At 40.7% G+C, this 18,438-nt stretch overlaps 1 protein-coding gene across 9 annotated transcripts in view; it reads right to left on the bottom strand.

Annotated features, from left to right (window-relative positions):
- LOC140377613 (teneurin-3) overlaps positions 1–18,438 on the bottom strand; it is a 470,016-nt gene that overhangs the window by 293,259 nt on the left and 158,319 nt on the right. For 5 of the 9 annotated variants that reach the window (XM_072463084.1, XM_072463083.1, XM_072463082.1 and 2 more), the window contains one exon: positions 9,993–10,181. The exons of the other annotated variants lie outside the window; for them this stretch is intronic. In XM_072463084.1, the coding sequence (XP_072319185.1) occupies positions 9,993–10,181 (189 nt within the window). The remainder of the gene's footprint in view (positions 1–9,992; positions 10,182–18,438) is intronic. 9 annotated transcript variants of the gene reach the window in all.

Here is an 18,438-nt window from a genome sequence, read left to right on the forward strand (position 1 = left end):
CTTTTATTATTTATTTTTTTGGCCAAAAGTTTTTATCAGACAAGACGTGCGTAAAATAGAAGAGAAGAGCAGGGAGGAAATTCAGCAAACTGTCAGAGCTGAGAATCGATCTCACGATGCTGAGGCCAACACAGAGCATGGCATATGTGCAGCTGCTTTAACCACTAAACCTCCAACAGCACTAGAATATTTGATCCAACCACACCACAAACATCTGCCGGATCTCAAAGTCTTAATTACACAAAACAGACTTTTAAAACGCTCTGAAGTCATGGCTTTTTCTTTAGCGCTGTGTCTTTTTTGCACTAATGTAATAAAACTGTAGTTCATGACGAGCATTAATTTGAACCGACTTTAATAGTGGGAAAGTGGCTATAGAACAACGGCAGCAGCAGAAGAGTGTAAAAAAACAGAATAATATTGTCATTCCCACCCAGAGCTAGTCTTTCAGGGACGAGAGAGAAGAAAAGAAGTCGATGCCGGGCTGCGACAGTAAACAAAAAGAGATAGAGAGCGAGAGTGGGAGATAAAGGCAGAATCATCCCTCCGCTGCAGTCGAAGTGGAAACTATAGGATCACACAGCTCCTTCTCCCACTCCACGTAAAGAATTAGCAAAGCCACAGCGAAAAAAATTCAAAACTGTAGTGTATTATAACTGTAATCCACTATGAGACTACACCACACTCATCACAATACAAGAAAACAATACAGATATGAAGATTACATAGAACTTGATCCACCACTTTTTTTTAATGTTTTACTGTTCATTTTGGAGCTTTTTGCACATGATTTTCCAATGTGGTTTTACACTGCAACAAACTAAACTCAGCTATTAACATTAAATGAATGTTAAATAAACGTCCTTTCTGAGTGTGATTAAACTTGTTCTGCCAGCTCGTTTCAGTTATAACATATGAAAGGCTTAAAACATTCAAGAAAAGTTGATCATATCTTTCCCGGTGGAACAGGGTTACGCACGTACATTTGTAAGTCGTTGTCATTCTGAGCCAAATGAAATATTACAAGCGTTGCGTTTCAAAAGAACAACGACATAAAACCCTCGTAAAGTTTTACACGTTCGGTTTGTGGCGCGACGCTATGCTGACGGCACAAATGGAATGAACCTGAAGAAGAGCCCTGGAAATAGGAATCGGGTCCTGAAACGGATGATTCCCAAGCATAAACACTGCTTTAGTCTGAGCTGTAACTGCTGCTGCTGACGACCTCTCTACGTCTACGTGACTTCAATTCAGAACATTTATTCAAAAAGCTTTTGCGTTTATTTATTCATTTGTTTCGTTTTTACAAATGATTCAACTAGTTTTGAGATGGGTGCCTTCTTCTACTTGATACCTGACGACACAATTAGACGAAAAATATTGAGAACACCTTGAAGCAAGTTCATTTCAGACTTAGCTAGTCAAACTTATTAATATTCAAGACTCGAACGTTGAGTATGAATTCACTTATTACTCATTATTACCACACTGAGGATTACTTGGTACAAGATTGACAAATATTGAAACCACCTTTAATCAAACCAATTAGTCCAGGAGAAATAATCCAATGAACATGTACTTGAAAACTATTCAAATTAAGATTCTACATTCAAGTAATTTAACAAATAAAACATTCTGATAAAGTCAAGGGGAATAAGGAATATTAATCTACTGGTCAAAACGACTAAAATAGACTATTCCAGGAGTGACACTGACACTGGTACTAACATAAACACCAGCGTTTAGAATGTAGCCATTCTGTTTAAGTCTATAGGATTCTCACTTCAAATCCATTTAAGTAACCGCTGAATATAAAAAGCACAATACTTTCTGCTGCATAACACACAGCTCACCCCTGTAAACAGCCAATAAAACATGTTCAGAGGAGTGAAAGTAGACGAGGAGACGAGGCGAGGAGACGAGGAGACAAGGGCGCATCCTCGCAGCCTCCCCGAGCGGCTCCTTCCTTCTATAAACAACCACAACAAAGCTCCTCTTCTCTCTGTGCGCTAAAGAACTGCAGGTTTGCCTTTCCCGTCCACTTCCCACAGAATCAGCGGTGCAAAGAAAAGCAAATGTAGGGACAGACTGACGGACGGGTACGGAGAGGGAGGGAGGGAGGGAGATGTAAGGAGGGAGAGAGGGAGAAAGATGTAAGGAGGGAGGGAGAAAGAGAGATAGGAAGGGAGACGTAAGGAGGGAGGGAGAGAGAGAGAGAGGAAGAGAGAGAGGGAGGGAGGGAGATGTAAGGAGGGAGGGAGAAAGAGAGCGAGGGAGGGAGGGAGAAAGAGAGAGAGGAAGAGAGAGAGGGAGATAGATGTAGGGAGGGAGGGAGGGAGAAAGAGAGAGATGAAGAGAGAGAGTGAGGGAGGGAAAGAGATGTAAGGAGGGAGGGAGGGAGAAAGAGAGAGGAAGAGAGAGAGAGGGGGGAGGGGGAGAGATGTAGGGAGGGAGGGAGAGAGAGAGGGAGAGAGATGTAGGGAGGGAGGGAGAGAGGGAGAGAGATGTAAGAAGGGAGGGAGGGAGATGTAAGGAGGGAGGGAGGCAGGGAGAAAGAGAAGTGAGAGAGATGTAGGGAGGGAGGGAGAGAGAAAGAGAAGTGAGAGAGATGTAGGGAGGGAGGAAGAAAGAGAAGTGAGAGAGATGTAGGGAGGGAGGGAGAGAGAGAGAGGAAGAGAGAGAGAGGGAGATGTAAGGAGGGAGGGAGGGAGGGAGGGAGGGAGGGAGGGAGGGAGAAAGTGAAGTGAGAGAGATGTAAGGAGGGAGGGAGAGAGGGAGAGTGAAGATGGAGGAAGGGAAAGAGAGAAAAGCAGGGAGAGAGAGGGACAGACAAAGATAGGGAAGGAAGGAGGGAGAAAGAGAGAGGGAAAACAGAGGGAGGGAAAAAGAGAACGGAGAGAGATGCAAGGAGGGAGGGAAAGAGAGGGAGGACAGAGGAAGGGAAAGAGAGAAAAGGAGGGAGAGAGAGAGGGACAGACAAAGATAGGGAGGAAGGAGGGAGAAAGAGAGAGGGAAAACAGAGGGAGGGAAAAAGAGAACGGAGAGAGATGCAAGGAGAGAGGGAAAGAGAGGGAGGACAGAGGAAGGGAAAGAGAGAAAAGGAGGAAGAGAGAGAGGGACAGGCAAAGATGGGACGGAAGGAGAGGGAAAGGGGGAGAAAGAGAAGTAAGCGAGAGGTAAAGAGTGAGGCATATAGACAAAGAGAGGGGGAGGCAAATAAAGAGAGGAAAGGGAGAGAGAAGAGATGAGAGGGGGGTAAGGAGGGAGGGAGGACAGAGAGAGAGTGAGGGAAGAAGAGAAAGTGGAGGGAGAGAAGGAGAAATGATGAGGACAGGCAAGAGGGAGAGAAGGAGAGAAACAGAAGGAAGGAAGAAAGGAAAGAGAGGTAATGAAGGAGGGAGGACAGAGAGAGAGAGACCAAGGCCAAGCCACACCTGCCCTGAGGCAAACGGATGGATCCAAGCCCTTTCCAACCTCTAACTCAGTCATACCAGCGATTACAACGTCGAGCTGATCTAAAATTGAAACACACGTGCGGATAAACTATACGCAAACAATGTATTTCAGACAAAAATATAGAAGTATTAAGAATATTAGTAATATTTTCGCTTGAGAACAGATCCTTTCCGACAGTATCAATATCGTCATGTTCTGTATTGTTCCGACCTCTTGAATGTTCAGGTTAAGCTGTATCCATACATTCAGAGCTACATGACCTGTACTTTTACTTAAAGTATAAAGCTAACTATACTTCTGCTGATGGTAAAGTGAAGAGGGGGAAAACAGGCAGTCTCAAAGGCTCCGGATGTGGCCAGAGTGATATTTTAGATGTTTGGCTGAACATTGCAGGGTTAGGTCAGACTGGGACTACTTTAAGGGAATTCAGACCACACAAGTTCCCACAAACGCACACACACACACACACACACACACACAGAGTGGTACACGCACAAACACAAAGCGAGTTTCAAAGCGCCGTCTCTGATTCTGTTTATATGGTAATGTATATAAGAGGGACGTCTGCCTGTCTCCTGCGCCGTCTCCATCATGGCGCACACAGCTGTCTTTCTTCTTCTCACTCCAGCTCCTACTTATGCCTCTTCAAAGCGCGATCCGACTCGACTTGTGGTTCCTTTGCGTCTGTTTCCGATCACGCGCAGCTACGGGAGGCGAGGCTGATCCGGGGTCAGCGTTCAGCCGGCGTGACATGACATCTGCCGACTGTAAAACTATATGTATTTCTGTTTTGTGTACTGTTTACTGCCTTGATAACACAAGAGGAAGGACAAATTAATAACAGACAAATAATTGAATAGGGATGATTCAGGCGGAGTAACTACTTAATTAAGGGTTATGGTGTTAATTAAGGATAGTTTCAAGCCTGGTTCCTTTTCATAAACTATTTGTTCATTATGAATTAAGTCCTTATCATGCTTTATTAAGACTAATTGAGGTGTAGTTATTATAAAGTGTTACTGGAAACGCTAATTGAATAACTTCACAATCTTGAGGAATCGTCTCATTATCAAAAAGTTTAGGTAGTTCATGGACAAGACACTGCATTTTTTGGCCTAACTTTGTTTTTGGTTAGTTTGTTTAAAATGTGTTTCTATTTACCTTTTTCCATTTACTTTTTAATAACATTTGTGCCTAAATTTCTTCCAGAAATGTCCGACATTTAGAGAAATATGTGTTTTTTGGACTACGCTCACACTTAAAAAATGTAACTTTTTCACAAAACTCTCCAGAATAGCAAAAAAAAGTCTGAAAAATCCCCAAAGTCATCAACACACAAACACACAAACATTTTCCGGTTCTGCTGAATTATGCAAGACATTTGAGTTACCTGTATGCTATCAACGACATTCCTTTACAAACAAATTTCCCTCTGAGGACGATAAAGCAGCTTATAATATTTACCAATGTCAAATCATCAATAACCAACCAAACCAATCATTTACAAATATCAACAAATGCAGCCAATTCGAGTCTTGCCTTTTGCGCTGTGCAGTTGCATGCTGGGACACATGTGTTGGGAGAGGTTTGGTCAGCTCTGTCGGCTGACGTGGGTGAAACATGGATTCACCCTGAGCATGTTCAGAGGCAGCTACAGGCAACAGATGAATATGAACACTTTCCCAAAACTTGAATATACCGATAAAAACATTGTGTCACTTCACCACAACTGCCACCAGGGCGGGGCTGCAGAATGTTTTAAGATTTATTCTGCAATAGGTAGGCAACAAAACGTTATTGTCAAGGTTCACAGTTAAAACAGTCTGGAAGCGTATCCATAGAAACCTATTTGTAAAATGTTTATCTTGGGTTAGCAGAGAAACCTGTCGCAGTGATTTGAAAAGGTGTTTATCGTCTTCCTGCCACAACCGGCCGCACATGTAACCGGCACGGGCAATGTGGGTAATGGCATTTGTTTACCAAAAAGGGAGCAAAATAATGTATCTGTCAGTCGTTCCCTTATCAGAGTTTGGTAGTAGCACACCTCTACTGATGGCAGAGGGAAAAACACAAAAGCTAGCTTTTCCCTACGTGCAAATACAAGAATGATTCCTGCAAAAGATCTTTGTATTTCTATCTTTGACGTCTTAATATGGGAACATTTGAAACCAAGTGGAACTCGTAAACAGGATTAATCAAACAAGCGTGATTGAAGCGTGAAACTACTCCAGGTATAATACAAATAGAATACACCTTCTCTTGATTCACTTTTTTATTTTCTAACCTTTTTCCTCAGAATGTTTTCGTGTGTGAGCCGGGATCTTTCTTCCCATGCCCTCCTCTCCGTCTGGGCCAAAGCGCGTTCGTGGTCAGCTTCGTTGGCTCACATTTAGTAATTGACGCCTGGCCAACACCGAACCTTTCTTTGAGGAATTTCGCCTGTTCCTTTCATTTCACAAGAGTTTTCCCCCCACTGCTACCAAAACAACTGGACCACTATCGCATTTAAGGCGCTCTGAACCTGGATGTGACCACCACCAGTTTGATGGATGAGGTGGAAGTGATATCTTTTCCAGCGTATTAATAACCTCAACATGGGAGCTTACGAGAACATTGAATACATTTGATTTGCAACTTCGAAAATGTGCGTTCGGGGGAAAGAGGGTCGGTTTAAATCAATGCCTCTGAACAATGAAGCCCGGACTGTCAGAACTGCACTGCGTCCACTCCGAAACATCTCAAACAATAATTTGAAAATAAGTTGCACTTGGAAGACAGTGTAGGGTTGAAACGCACGGTGGTGGCCCAACGGTTTTCCAGTCGGCGGCCAAAATATATCAGCTCCTCGCAGCTGTTTTCGATTTCCAAAGATGCCTTTCAAAACGGTCTGCTTTCAAAAAAGGTCTCTGTAATTCTTTCCAGACACACTTTTGTCCAAACCTTTGCGTCGGCTCGTCTAGATCAAATGCTCCAATCGTAGACCCGGTTTCGTCTCTGTTTACAGATTGCTGACCCTTCCTTGGACTTTGTGGGCGTAATTGCACTCGTTTTGGGCTAATATGTGTCGGTGGTTACTCCGAGAAGTGAGATAGGATTTCAAGCGCTTTTCCTTTTTTCGCTCTGAAAGGACACAGACAAGCATGAAAAGAGAAAAGGATGGAAGGCGAGCAAGTAATAAAAAAGGAGAGAGAAAGAGAGAGAAGGCGTTACTAGACTGGCGTTGGTATTGAGAAGCAGAATTGGCAGCGCCGCATGTGCAAGTCAACAGAAGTTCAATCTCGCGTCGGCACAGCTTGCAAAGTGTCCGGACAACACCGCGTCCTCAAGGTCCATTAAACTATTCATGTTTCGCCGGTTTGAGATAGAAAAACACTTGGGGGGGGGGGGGGGGGGGGGGGGGGGGGGGGGGGAGAAGGAAGAGGAGGTGAGGGCTGGAAATGGTGTGACAAACTTTGGGTGTGATGTGGCTCTGTTTACGTGCAGGTATGAGGAGGCGGGAAACAAGGCGGGCTTTACAGACGCTGGTATTAAACAACAGCCAAAAAAGAGAAAACGGCGAAGGGTTGAGAGTTCAAACACTACAGGGCTCAGGGTAGTGGAAGAAGCTGGACTATTCACCATCTAAACGCAGCTAAGATAACTGTTATACTTTTTTTTGGTGTGGTTTATGTATTTGTTTAATTTTCTGATTGGATCTTATTCGGTCGCATCGATACATTTTACAACTGTAATTCGAACAAAAGACCAAAACCTAACCAAAGAATAACATTTGTCATATGCACAAGTTTTCTTAATTTGATTCCAGTATAAGTATAATGTTACTTCAGAAAGTATCAAGGAAAAGTAATCCTTTAAAGCATAATTGTAAAACCGTATTGGATAAAACTACTTAAACTGTAGGCGTAATTCAATAAAAATAAAAAATAAAACATTAAGAAAAATTGAGTATTTCCTGCTTATCACCATGACGATGTTTTTTCCTTGAATGTTCCACAGTGTGGCATTAAATCCATATGACTTTTCAAAAATACTTTGAAAAACACTTGGTTTAGTTGCATCCTCTGCTCGTTACCATGGACACTTGATCAGTTTAATGCCACACGGAGGAACATTTCAGGCAAAGCAATAACATCTCCATGGAGACAAGCAGGTGACGGTCTCTCCACCAGAAACATTACATAGAGCATCTTTAGGTATAAGTTCCAAGGGGAAAACAAGGAGGTAAACTTTCCAAAAAAGTCAATATAAAGCTTAAGCTTTATATTGACTTAGTTATAGCTTAGTTATAATGGATTAAATATGCAGTACATGAATATTGGCCACAGTGTCGTGAGTTGGAATCCCGACACCGACAATTTACTGCATGTCCTCCCTTTTCTCTCATCCCACATTTCACACTCACCTTTCCTGTCTAATGAAACCTTCGGGCAAAAAATGCTTTAAAAAGAGAAGAAAAAGTTACTCGAGTGCAAGTTACTCATCATTAACCACCTTTAATCATTTGCATATGTAAATAACGAGTCTTGTGTATTAGCTAACAGAAATCATCTTCATAGCTTCTGCGTTTGTTTGGAAACAGATTGCAGAGGTAGTTATTTATCGGGCCTGTCAGAGCATTGAAAGGAGCACCGTGTCTGAAGCAGCGAGCGAAAGGTCAATGTCGCCAACAAACACACGCGTTCCCTCGCCTCCAACACAATGATTAAGTGCTTCGGCTCCGAGAGAAGGGGCAGAAAATCATATTCACACTTTTGAAAGGTACACACACGCACTAGTCGCGGTATAAAGGGATTTGTATGTGAAGAAAAAACTAACTGTTGACTGCGAGGCAAAGGAATGAAAATGCTTACTACGATAGAAAAACAAGCCACAACCAATGTAGGAGAAATATGATTGTAATGTAATTTAGTAAAGTGAAAATTTAAGTATCTAATATATACCGTATTTTCCAGACTATAAGTCGCACCTTTTTTCACTTATACGTATATTTATACTTATATAGTTATACTCCGGAGCGACTGTGATATTATTTGTTATTTTCACACTTGCAACCGCGTTTCATACTCCAGTCCAACTTATGTTTTTTTTCTTCTCTATTATGCGTTTTTCGGCTGGTGTGACTTAAACTCCGGTGCGACTTATAGTCCAGAAAATACAGTAGTCTATAATTAAAACTAAAATGTCTAGTTTCGGCTCTTTTGTGGTACATTTTCTTGTCCGTTCATGTTTTGTGCAATACTTGAACCTCAATCAAGACATTTTCAGACACATTTTAGCTCATTCTCAATGCGTTGTTAAAATAAAATACATATCCTTACTTCATAAAAATATTGAAATGTTCATTTTTTACAATATTATCCACACTAAGTTGTACTAAGCTTTACTATCTGCATGTTCAATGGTAATGTTCTTCCTCTTATCCAGGGCTGGGTCGCGGAGGTGTCATGAAAGAAATAATACACTTTCAAAACAACTCTGGCATGGCCATTATTCAGAATATAACGAAACAAAAAGCAATGAAACTGCTACTCTTTCAGAACATTCAAAACCAAAAATTATATCTTTTGAATTGTGAAACGTCCTCAGTAAAACAGTAAATTGAAACCCATGAATAACGATTATGTGGCTGTACTATCAACGGGGAAATAACAACAACAAATACAGTGCAGGACATCTGAATTTGTCACAGTATTTGTCACATAAAATATTTTAACTGATTGTAATGATGACAGATCTTGATTAAATTCAAGTTGAAGTGTTGTATATTATTGCTAGCATCACAAATGAATGAGCCGGCTTTATTTTTGTAAGTGAGCGGAGCCAGAGACGCGTAATACCCCAATGTGGAACTTTAATCCACTTTTCTTAACCACTCAGCCACACGTGAGGAACACCAGAGCCTCATGAGAAAACATTACTAAAAGAAGTGTTTGGCATAGATCGTTACTTTAAGCGATTAGCGCCAACGTTAGCATACATGCTAACAACCTGGTATTCTTCTTAAATCTAATGTTATTCTGATAATAATGCACCAAAAACATCGTAGGCCACAACAGTTCTTTTGACATTTTTGTTTTGTTTCACTAAGCATCCCAAATAATAATAATTTAATTTAATAGTAATAAGTGAACTTTATAAACTAGAGTTTGAAGTTGAAGGTGAAGATGGTCATTACTCTTTGGCAGTAGTAATGAACATATAAACTAACTAACTTAACAACTACCATGTGTCTGCGCTGTTTATTAATAACAAAATGACTTTATATTACATTAATTTGCGGCGTTATTAAAATTAATGGATAGAATGCTTGTATAATGTTCAGTGCCAGGCGAGTGCGCAACTGTTTAAAACTGACAACACACATCGAGCAACGGCAAGTGCACAAGCTTATGAATATGAGAATATGTAATGTACAGTCAAATAAGTAAACCTCATAAATGTGAATGAGGTGGAAAAGGATGGTGTGGGTTAGTTTGAGAAAAGGACATTCTCTATAAACTATTGGTTAGTGACTTGGTGCTTTGTCTTGGATTTACCATATGTCACGGGCAAGTACAAGCGCGAGGCATAGTCCACGGGCTGCTCCTCTTCCTCCTCCTCCTCCTCTTCCTCTGAGCCCGGTTCTGCCCCGTTTGCTAACAATGGGTTGTCATGGAGACGGGTGGACTGTGGATGTGATTGGTCAATGACAGATGACGGACAGGAAGGGGAGAGCATGGGAGAACCTGTTCGGCAACCGAAAGAAAAAAGAAAAACAAAGACAAAGAAACACAAATGAATGATGGCGGCACATGAATCGAGGTCACAAATTAACAAGATTTAAACGTGGGATTTGAAAACAATGAGTTATAATTAAGTAACAGACACAGAATTCCAGCAGCCATGTTGTGAGCGTGAAATTATACTAAAGATTTTTCTCTTTAAATACTTTGATATGTGGACTTTTTCATATTTGCACTTTATCTTATGTTCTTGTTTGACATAAATAATGTGGATACTTTGTTTTTGTTCATGATTAATAATGTTGTTTTTTAGAAATAGGAGTGAATTAAATTGAATAATTATCAATACTTGTGTTCTTGGTATATTTACACACAAATATTTGCATTTAAAATATTGATCTGTTCAGTGTTTTCAGTTTGAATATTGATTTTCACCATTCTGAGTAAAAATGCCCTGACAGAGTTCCTGCATTATTACACAAATATGTCCATTGAAACACTTTAATCAATGCATTTTCTAGCTCTGTTTTTACATTATTTTCTATTACAATTCATCTCTTTTTCCACTCGCAAGATGGCCGCCGCAACAGCACAGAAACATAATCCATAATCTCTCCAGCCAACATTATAACTCAATGATTAAAACGTAGAAGAAAAGTGCCATGGCTGGATAATGTTTTCTCGTGGAAAGTTTGTAAAATAAAGGTTTAGTTTTGAAGATGAGCCAATCACAAACTGCATCATAAAGTATTCGCTAACAGTCAAAAACCAGAAGCAACACGAGAAGACTGAGAGCAAAAACATTCTGACACAGGGATGTTGCAGCGTCGCAAAATGCCTTTCATACACTGGTTTTTGTAGAATAAGTCATTTCTATGCAAACGTTTTATTATGCTATTTATGTGAAGCATCTCATGTTTTTCCCTAGCGATATTGTACAGACAAAATGGCATATCCCAAATCTACATATAACTGCTATTTATGTGTTTTATTTGATTTAGAAATTAATTTTAATGCACATTTATAAACATCTATCCAACATTTATCCAAACATCGCATTTAGAACCCCAAAGTGAGGCCGTCAGTCAACATATTTCAACCTTTATTTGGTTGATAATGTGTTCAAAAAGTCTCAATTTACAAACAAAACGAATGGCTTTTCAAATTGACAACTTAAATAACCGTTATTCTCTTTTGTGGACAGTTTTCCTTTTGGATATTTTCTGTATAAGAATACGCCATACTCCTGCTCTGGGACATCACACTCTATTTTCTACAATCTGAAGAAATCACCAGATTAAGCAAACCCGTTTCGATTAGCTCTTCACTTTTAATCTCTCCATTAACTCCATAACCCAGTGCAGTCCCACAGCTCGGTGGAAAGCGGTGGGATTAGGGAGTTTCTTGGACACATTTCAGCTCCTGCCATGGGAACGACAACAACGAACCGAGTCACAAAGACAGTGGCGCCTGGTTTCGGCCCCAGAGGACCGGCACAACAGCATTCAGAGCGATGGGACGGAGCCGGGATTTGGCAGCGGAGCCTGAGGGCAGTCCTGGGGCCTTTTCACCTCTCAGTCTTCCTCCACCTCCTCCTCCTCCTCACACCGTTGTCTTGCTCCTTCTTTCTTCACATTCCATCTCTGTCACCTTCACTTCTACACTTCTACCTCCATGTCACTCGTCTCGCTCCATCTTTCCCCTGATTCCTCCGTCTCTGCAGCTCTGGTTGTTGAATGGATCATTTGGTTGATGGTGTCTTAATCCGTCAAATTCTTTATTAGTAAACTAAAAATGTTATTTAAATATGGATTCATGGACTTGGGAGTGACAGGACAGTTGGACCGCCTTTTTCCAAGAAGAAGCTTCTCAATTGTATTTAAAGCTACAGAATGTAACTTTTTGGAGGTCGCATGTAATCTCCTCCACCTATTTCTAATAGTTCTGTTTCTCCCTTCTTCTGTTTCTCCTCCTTCTGTTTCTCCCTCCTTCTGTTTCTCCCTCCTCCTGTTTCTTCCTCCTTCTGTTTCTCCCTCCTCCTCTTTCTCCTCCTCCTGTTTCTCCCTCCTTCTTTTTCTCCCTCCTCCTGTTTCTTCCTCCTTCTGTTTCTCCCTCCTCCTCTTTCTCCTCCTCCTGTTTCTCCCTCCTTCTGTTTCTCCCTCCTCCTGTTTCTCCCTCCTTCTGTTTCTCCCTCCTTCTGTTTCTCCCTCCTCCTCTTTCTCCTCCTCCTGTTTCTCCCTCCTTCTGTTTCTCCCTCCTCCTGTTTCTCCTCCTCCTGTTTCTCCCTCCTTCTGTTTCTCCCTCCTTCTGTTTCCCCCTCCTGTTTCTCCCTCCTTCTGTTTCTCCCTCCTTCTGTTTCCCCCTCCTGTTTCTCCCTCATTCTGTTTCTCCCTCCTTCAGTTCCTCCCTCCTCCTGTTTCTCCCTCCTTCTGTGTCTCCCTCCTTCTGTTTCTCCCTCCTCCTGTTTCTCCTCCTCCTGTTTCTCCCTCCTTCTGTTTCTCCCTCCTTCTGTTTCCCCCTCCTGTTTCTCCCTCCTTCTGTTTCTCCCTCCTTCTGTTTCCCCCTTCTGTTTCTCCCTCATTCAGTTTCTCCCTCCTTCAGTTCCTCCCTCCTCCTGTTTCTCCCTCCTTCTGTGTCTCCCTCCTTCTGTTTCTCCCTCCTTCTGTTTCTCCCTCCTCCTGTTTCTCCCTCCTTCTGTTTCTCCCTTCTTCTGTTTCTTCCTCCTTCTGTGTCTCCCTCCTTCTGTGTCTCCCTCCTTCTGTTTCTCCCTCCTTCAGTTTCTCCCTCCTTCAGTTTCTCCCTCCTCCTGTGTCTCCCTCCGCCTGTGTCTCCCTCCTTCTGTGTCTCCCTCCTTCTGTTTCTTCCTCCTCCTGTTTCTCCCTCCTCCTGTTTCTCCTCCTCCTGTTTCTCCCTCCTCCTGTTTCTCCTCCTCCTGTTTCTCCCTCCTTATGTTTCTCCCTTCTTCTGTGTCTCCCTCCTCCTGTTTCTCCCTCCTCCTGTTTCTCCCTACTTCTGTTTCTCATTCCTCCTGTTTCTCTCTCCTCCTGTTTCTCTTCCTCCTGTTTCTCCCTCCTTCTGTTTCTCCCTTCTTCTGTTTCTCCCTCCTTCTGTTTCTTCCTCCTTCAGTGTCTCCTCCTTTCTCCTCTTGTTTGCCCTCCTCCTCTTTATGTTTCTTTCCCTTCTGTTTATCCTTCTTCTTTTCCTCTTTCTGTTTCTCCTTATCCTGTTTCTCCCTCCTTCTGTTTCTCCTTATCCTGTTTCTCCCTCCTTCTGTTTATTTCTCCTCCTCATGTTTCTCCTCTTTCCTTCTGTATCTCCGCCTCCTCCCCCCCCCCCCTCCTGTTTCTCCTTCCTTTTGTTCCTCTTTCCTCCCTGCCCCAGGTCTCCACTGGACATTGCGTATCAGAATGCATCCATAAGACTACAGGTTACTGCCCCTGACAGCTCCAGAGTGAATAATACATGGAGCTACTGTTGCTCTGTTGGTATTACAGATACACTCTTGACTGGAGCTCATGGGAAGATCTCACTCACATGAAACAAAATAGGAATAAAATATCACAAATGTACCACTGGACTCTATTCTGAGGCAAATTAATGACCAAATATATTTACTCATCACTTAATCATTCTTCTTCTTCTTTTTCATGATATAGCATAGATGATGTCAAAATAAGCAGGATATGTTAACTAGAAGGTCCTACGCTCAAATGCTTTCCCACCATGCACTACAGGCTACTTTTGGTATTCCTGGCTTAGATCTAAGGATCCCTGAAGGCGCCCACTGCTCTTTACAGATTTTGCATTTACCGTAACGCTAATACCGTGTCAACAGTAATCTAATACAATAAATATGTTTAAGGTGATGTAGTAATATTGTTTCTGAATATATTTAAAGGTGCACTGTGTACAAGTCAGTAGCCCGTTTGTCTCATCAAAATGTTATGTATTTCCGTGAATGCTCCACAGTACGTGTCCATCTTTCATTTATTCCATCTTGGCCTTTTAATTGCATAAACATACTTGGTTCGGTGGAGTTATTTGTCTCTGGGGGTCTCTATTGAAGTTATATTCCATTTTGTGTAACATTCCAGGCAAAATAACAACCTAAAACTTATAGAGTGCCTCTTTAAATTGAACGCACCTTTAAAGCACAGACACGAGTACAGTCTCCTTTCAGAAGTATGCAAATCCCTTTTACTATAACATTTTTAATTCCTGGGATAATATCTTAGGATTTCATGCAAACATTATTACATTTTCTTGATGCCGAGATGATATAAGTAAATTAAAATACATTGCAAATATGAAAGAGGCGAATTCATTGTTGCACTATTTATTTGTTTAGTTTTACTCATTCATATTTATTTCTTCTCGCAACAGCACTTGTGTTAAAGTATTATTGTTTTAGTGCGTTAACTATTACAGTCAGCTACTCTAGTGCACTATATTGTTTTCTATTGGTCAGAAGGAGGTGGGCCGATGGTCAGGTTAAGTAGTCTGCGTCTAGACTCGGAAGAAAGGCAGAAAATCGATGCAGTATTGACGCGGTAACCTTGACATTTAGTGACTTGTTATGGCTAAATTGTTGTGTTGTTTGTGTGTTTTGGGCATTTAAGGGCAAGTATTTGTCCATTCAGATGATCCAGGCCTCACTCGCTCTACATACAAATGAGCAGAGACACAAAATTGTAATTATTTGATGAATTATATGCCTGTTTGTACTCCTGAAAAGTTGAAGAGTTTTTGCAAATTGGTAAAATTGTATGAGTCATTTTCTGCCGTAAGAGCTCAAAATCCATCTAAAATGTGAAAGAGCTGCTACAGTCTATAAGAAAGATAAAATTAAACAAGTCTGCTTGATATTTAGTTGGTTCCTGACATCTAAAACGAGAAGACAATTGCAGAAAACCAGGGAAACAACAGGTACACTGCAGCTACACTCACATTTATCACTGATACAGACTTTGGGTCACACACAGTTGAACTCTTTACCTTTCTATTCTTAAATTAGATGTTTCTGAGTCCGAGTCCGAATTCATTGTTGTGTTGAGATGAAGTGTCTTCTGGCTCCCCCTGTGGTTAGCAAACAAGCTAGCTAAGCTCTGCACTGTCCCTGCAACAACTGAGAAACGACTTGAAGTTTTAGTTTTACAGTATGTACTAAACATGGGTTAAATGAAGTCGACATACTAGTATTTGTACCACAATGCTGGATGGCGAGGGTTTATGTTGCAGCTCAGACACGAGGAAAAATAAAAAAATGTGAATTTGTGTCTCTTCAAATCTGACACATACAAATTACAAAAGTAAAATTCTTTGACAACGTTGGTTGACTTCATCATATCTTTTTTGAATCCCTTGATTCCTCACTGTTTCAGCAAAGATGGAGGAAATTGAAAGTGAAAAGCAAATGGTAGGTTATTATATTGCAAAGCTACACTTGGCATTTAAAGAGAGGCTTTGCACTGGGGAAAAGCAATATACTGGTGATAAGCTCTGCTCCCCTTCTCCTCATGCACAGTTGTTCAAGTTGTAGAGAATATCAAATGTGATACGAGCTAAGGTGATTCACCTGCTGGAGGACGCTCGTGTGTGCTACTGTCGCTCTGGGCAATGACCCAGCAACAGATTTATTTTCAATCTGCTGCAAACAACACAACACGAAGCTTCCAGGTCTTCGCATAGACCACACCACTCGTCACTCGCGAACACTTTATAGCTCCAAATCCAATTCAAGATTTGAAATTTGAAAATGAAATTGTATGAGAATACTGTACGTTTTGACTATCTATGTATCATGCTATCAAAGTAATTTTAGACACTTCTTTACCAACATCAAATTCTGCACACATCAATTTATGTTTGGTCGAGCTTGATGCAGCGTCCATCCCAAGGACGCAATTCAGATATTTGGCTCATATCATCAGGACTAGACCCAGATTTAATCCAGTGTAAAACATGACTCAAATTAAAATCCTATATTTTAAGCACATAATATGGGCTTAAAATATTTCACTGTCTTTTATATTTAAAGGGGCAGTACCCGATTTTTAAACAGTTTGTAGCAGTCCAAATTTATAGCGTATTCCGACTTTCAGAGGTTTTGCCGTCATGGTGATGCTAAGAGCAACTAACAGCAACTAACATGCTAACAGTGCACTTCCTGATTCACGAAGGACAAACAAACATTAACATTTGATCCAAGGAACTTCTTTTACATTATATCTGTACTGTCAAAATACATGTAATATATGTTACTACCTCAACCACGAAAAGTACTAATTTGTGTTTTATTCATTGTTAAATATTGACAAAAATTAGAGCCTGTAACTGTTCTAAAAAAATTAAATTGAAATAACGGTAACAATATTTAGACAATATAATGTCAATCCAACAGGAATTATATGAATTAGTATAATTTCAAGGCAAACGTGATACGTCAAACTGATCACAAAAATCACTTATAAAAATCACTATACAAACATTACTTAATACAAGCTTACAACATAACGGTTTTAAATTTTATATATAATCTGCTCTTTTTGTCATTAAACTACATACCTGTAATTTGCATATCTTCCTATCTTCTTTATTATTATTATTTACAATTCGAAATATTGCCCACCCCTGATAAACTCTTGCCTCTCCCACCTTAATTGTAATTACAGCCAGATTGATCCGACGCTATAGGATCCACCACCTGAATTGATTCCACGGATGCATTTAAAACAACTTTCCCAGCATGCCCCGCTTTGTTTCCCTGTCATCAGCATAATCAAACAGCCCCACTCGCTTTGACGCTTTTATTAGTCCGCACCGGTCGTCGCTTCCCTCCTCAAGCGCGATTATAGAGGAAATATTAGGGAAAAGAAAGTGATTTGCGGGACACGTCTTAAACCCTCAACAACTAAATCAACATTTACATTCCAGAACACGCTCGGATTGTAGACGTCGTGAGCCAGTCTGTATCCTGCGCCCATCGCTCTTCCCGGTTTGTGTCAAAACGCATGCATCTTTTATTGGCGGGAATATTACAGTTGTGTATCTCGTCTGTCTGAAGATAATGCTAACACATGGAGAGTCAGATTTGGCTTGAATGTACATTGTCACTTTATCTGCATAGATGCGTCAAGTGTCTTTAAACAGAACGCCTACATTCTAAAGGCTGCTACGGATCCATACGTTGGCTCCAATGCCTCCCAACATCGAAAACTGTGAAAAAATCAGGCCTGTTGTGGTGACTAGCAACCACTCGACAACATGTGAGTAACACCACCAGAGTCTTGTGTTTTGTGTCGATTAGCAATGTTAGCTATTAGCGCTGGGATTAGCATAAGAGCTAACAACCGTTGATAAACATTTCGTCATTCTTGCATTATTGCGGAACTAACTGCCCCAAAAACATAGCAAGCAACAAAACATGCATATTGAAATTTGTGTTTTAGTTCATTAAGTCCTGCTTAATTTATATATTTTATGTAAGTGCGTGTGTGTGTGTGTGTGTGTGTGCGTGTGTTGTGCGTGTGTGTGTATGTGTGTGTGTGGCCTCATTACAATGAATGGGATAGAAGGTTTATATCAGTATGGATGTCAGTCTAGCAATGAATAAATAAATTCACAGTTGAGAATTAGGAGTTGAATATTTACAGTTATGCAGGAAGCTTACACTGGAGCAGGTTTAGATGCAAGTTTGTTTCATGAATCCTCCTCAGTAAGTCCTGTCCCTCTAAGCCTCACAAAACACTCAGTTTCAAAAGTACCATGTTTATGACCCGCACTGTAACCAATCACATTCATTACAACGTCCTGCTTACGTTTGCATGCCTAGGCAAGCTAGGTTTTGTTTATTTCACCATGGCTTTTCCTTCTGCAACCAGCAGATGGAGTGCTAACACAAATCCTGATTGATACAGTAAAAAGTATTTAGTGTGCTTTCAGTAGATACATTATTTTAAAGGTTTTAAATGTTTGAAAACTACACAAATAATGCATTGTGTGTCGTTTAATATTTCTTCCAATAAATACAAAATAAAATGTATTTGTACAAAATAAATAAATACATATAAAAAGCAATGTAATAACAATACAATGCTGTTTGTGGCTTTGTCAAGGAAGCTTTCACCATAAGGACAAAGATGTTTTCCCCTTGTCTCAGAAACATTAATAGAGATGTAGAAAGTATGACACAAACTAGAACTAACAAAATATCAAAATTACACATCTCGATCAATTTGAATGAATCCTTTGGACTTGGAAG

Source organism: Eucyclogobius newberryi, unplaced genomic scaffold (assembly GCF_026437365.1).
Source record: "Eucyclogobius newberryi isolate DKJ021-1_F unplaced genomic scaffold, fEucNew1.0.hap1 SCAF_4, whole genome shotgun sequence".
Classification (NCBI taxonomy): Eukaryota; Metazoa; Chordata; class Actinopteri; order Gobiiformes; family Gobiidae; genus Eucyclogobius; species Eucyclogobius newberryi.